We start from the raw sequence: 3091 nt of genomic DNA on the forward strand, positions 1-3091 counted from the left end.
ACAAAAATTAGCTGGGTGTGGTGGTGCACACCTGTAATCCCAACTACTCAGGAGGCTGAGGTAAGAGAATCACTTGAACTTGGGAGGCAGAGGTTGCAATGAGCCAATATCACGTCACTGCACTCCAGTCAGGGTGACAGAGAGAGACTCTGTCTCTAAATAAATAAATAAATAAGCCACTGGCCTATTTATGCCCTTACCTACTTGGCAAATCATCCTGCCTGACTGAAAAGCTACAAACAATAACTGAATGATACTTGTAGTGACATTTAACTAGTTCGATTATGACTTTATAAAAATTAAATCAAGCTCCTACCATCATTTATTATTTTGACACTAAAAATGTTGACGTTCTCCTATAATATTTATGATTCAGAATGCAGTCCTCATTCGATAAGCACGTTTTATGAACAGTTACAACCTTTAAGGCCACTCTTCTCCAAACTCATCTGTTGTTTCCAAGCACCTGGTATTAGGGCCCTGAAAATGGTACCTTTTTAAAAACAGGCAACCTAAATTTTTCTTAGTATAAGTGTATTAAGGAACTCAATTTCATTTGATAGAAACAATAACACTTTTGGCATTTTCTACCAGAGTGAGCTACCATCATATTCTAGCTTTGTTCCTTTCTCAGATTATTTGTGCTCTTATCATGTACTCTGGTGTTTTCCATTTAAAACATGCACCTTGACAATTTTTGGATCCAGAATTACTATTTGCAACAAATAGAATTTAAAGTCTAAACATTCTAAATTTGGAAACAACACACACTAAGTCAGTGGAGATGAAAGAAGAAAATTTAAATCTTTCCAGTGACCACAAGATGCCTAAGATGATCCGAAGTACGCAGATTTCAGAAAAAGGCAGAACATCATTACCTTGAAAAGGCTTCAGGACTCCTAACATCACCAAGATCAACATAGGAAAGCACACTAATTATTTCTAAAGAACAGAAAAACCTTTCTTCATCTACTATTTGTAATATTTTACTTCAAATCATTATAACTCTTAATATTATGTAATTTGGCTTTGAAATGCAAATTGCTAAGGCTGGGCATGGATTACACCTGTAATCCCAGCACTTTAGGAGGCAGAGGCGGGCAGATCACTTGAAGCCCGGAGTTCAAGACCAGCCTGGCCAACACCTGTCTCTTATACACATCTAGATGTGTATAAGAGACAGTGTCTCATTCTGTCACCCAGGCTGGAGTGCAGGGATGTGATCACAGCTCACTGCAGTCTCAATTCCCTGAGCTCAAGCGATCTTCCCACTCAGCTTCTCAAGTAGCTAGGACTACAGGTGCACGGCACCATGCCTGGCTAATTTTTTTTTCTCCCCGCAGGGTACATGGGGTCTTGCTTTGTTGCCAAGGCTGGTCTTGAACACCTGGACTCAAGTGATCCTCCTGCCTCAGCCTCCCAAAGTGCTGGGATTATAGGCTTGAGCCATTGTGCTTAGCCCTGAATACATTTTTGCTGTGAAGCTGATATGTTGCCAAACTGTTTTCTGAAAAGGTTATAACAATTTATACTATGTTTAAAGATGAGCAAATTCCAATTTTAATGACTTTGCAGATATGAAATAAACATTTCATCTTTTTATGGAATGTGTTGTGCACACTCACTTATCTATGTGCATGCATACCCAATTAAAAATATACCTATAATACAGGTAATGCATATGTTAATGAGTTCGAATTGGACATCTCACAATGTATACACATTTCAAAACATAACATTTTGTACATAATATATGCAATTAAGAAAATAAAAAACTACCTACGAATATATCAACACAAACGTGAGATAATTTATTCCATATTAGTCAATTTAAGAAATTTGTAAGCACATATTATATGCCTGATACTGTGCTATAGAAAAAAAATAAACAACCATGCATCCCTCTTCCTTAGGCCAGTGCTGCTTATACCTACCTGAAAAACCTTCACACTTAATGACAACATAGTAAAATATTTGCTTGTTTCAATGTTTTAAGTAGGAATTATAGTAACAATTGGAAAAGGTACAGTTGCATTAATAATCAATTACACTTACTTGTGCAGATTTAGCGGTTGTTTTAGAGGTCCTTAGAGTTTTCTTATTATAAGCTTTGCCATTCATTTTGATTTTAGAAATAGCAGTTCCTCCACTCTTTGCTTTAGAGTCTCGAGTAATTATTGTTAGTTCAGGAAAACTTTCCAAAGCATTCTGGAAAACAATGAAGTAAAATAACTGACACCAGAAGAAAACTAACCTAAACTACTTCTAGCTATCTAAAATTTAGAAGTGTGTGTGCACACAAACACCTATCTGCAGAGAGGTGTGTGGGTACTGATGGGATGTGGTAAATATATACACATATGCATACATATACATACACAGGCTGGGGTTTAAACATGGTCACAAGTTCTTTGCAGCTCTTCCTATTGGATATGTAATCTATTTCCCCATCCCTTGAATCTGAGCCAACTCTATGACCTGCTTATTTAAGCAACAGCACACCACACTGGGAATCCTAGTAATGTCTAATTTCTAGTAATGCCTCTGGCTTCAAGGCAGGAGAAAGAGACACATATATGTTTCAGTAAAGCCCTACCACTTAAACCACTGCTCGCCCCGTGAAATGTGGCTGGACCTTGCTACAAAGAAGTCATCTGCCTCTGGTGAAGATGAGGACAGAGGAGAAGCAGCACTGTAGTGCTTCCCTGACTTCACTCTTCTCTTGCTTATTTTGTATGCGAGACAAGTACCTGTAAGATAAGATCCTAAAACAGAGTATGATGGGTTTTTTGACAGTGGTCATGTGGTAAAACCAATTCCACTCCATCCTTTAAAAGGCACTGGTGGCCAGGCAAGGTGGCCCATGTCTGTAATCCCAGCACTTTGGGAGGCCAAGGTGGGCAAATAACTTGAGGCCAAGAGTTCGAGACCAGCCTGACCAACATGGCAAAACCTTGTCTCTACTAAAAACACAAAAATTAGCTGGGTGTGGTGGTGCACACCTGTAATCCCAACTACTCAGGAGGCTGAGGTAAGAGAATCACTTGAACTTGGGAGGCAGAGGTTGCAATGAGCCAATATCACGTCACTG

The 3091-nt window shown here is 38.8% G+C and overlaps 1 protein-coding gene across 1 annotated transcript in view; it reads right to left on the reverse strand.

The window, feature by feature from the left end:
* The window catches only part of QSER1 (glutamine and serine rich 1), a 59607-nt gene that overhangs the window by 7770 nt on the left and 48746 nt on the right, over positions 1-3091 (reverse strand). Inside the window, exon 10 of the mRNA XM_011965572.1 lies at positions 2056-2208. Coding sequence (XP_011820962.1) covers positions 2056-2208 — 153 coding nt within the window. The remainder of the gene's footprint in view (positions 1-2055; positions 2209-3091) is intronic.

Source organism: Mandrillus leucophaeus, unplaced genomic scaffold (genome assembly GCF_000951045.1).
Source record: "Mandrillus leucophaeus isolate KB7577 unplaced genomic scaffold, Mleu.le_1.0 Scaffold73, whole genome shotgun sequence".
NCBI lineage: Eukaryota > Metazoa > Chordata > Mammalia > Primates > Cercopithecidae > Mandrillus > Mandrillus leucophaeus.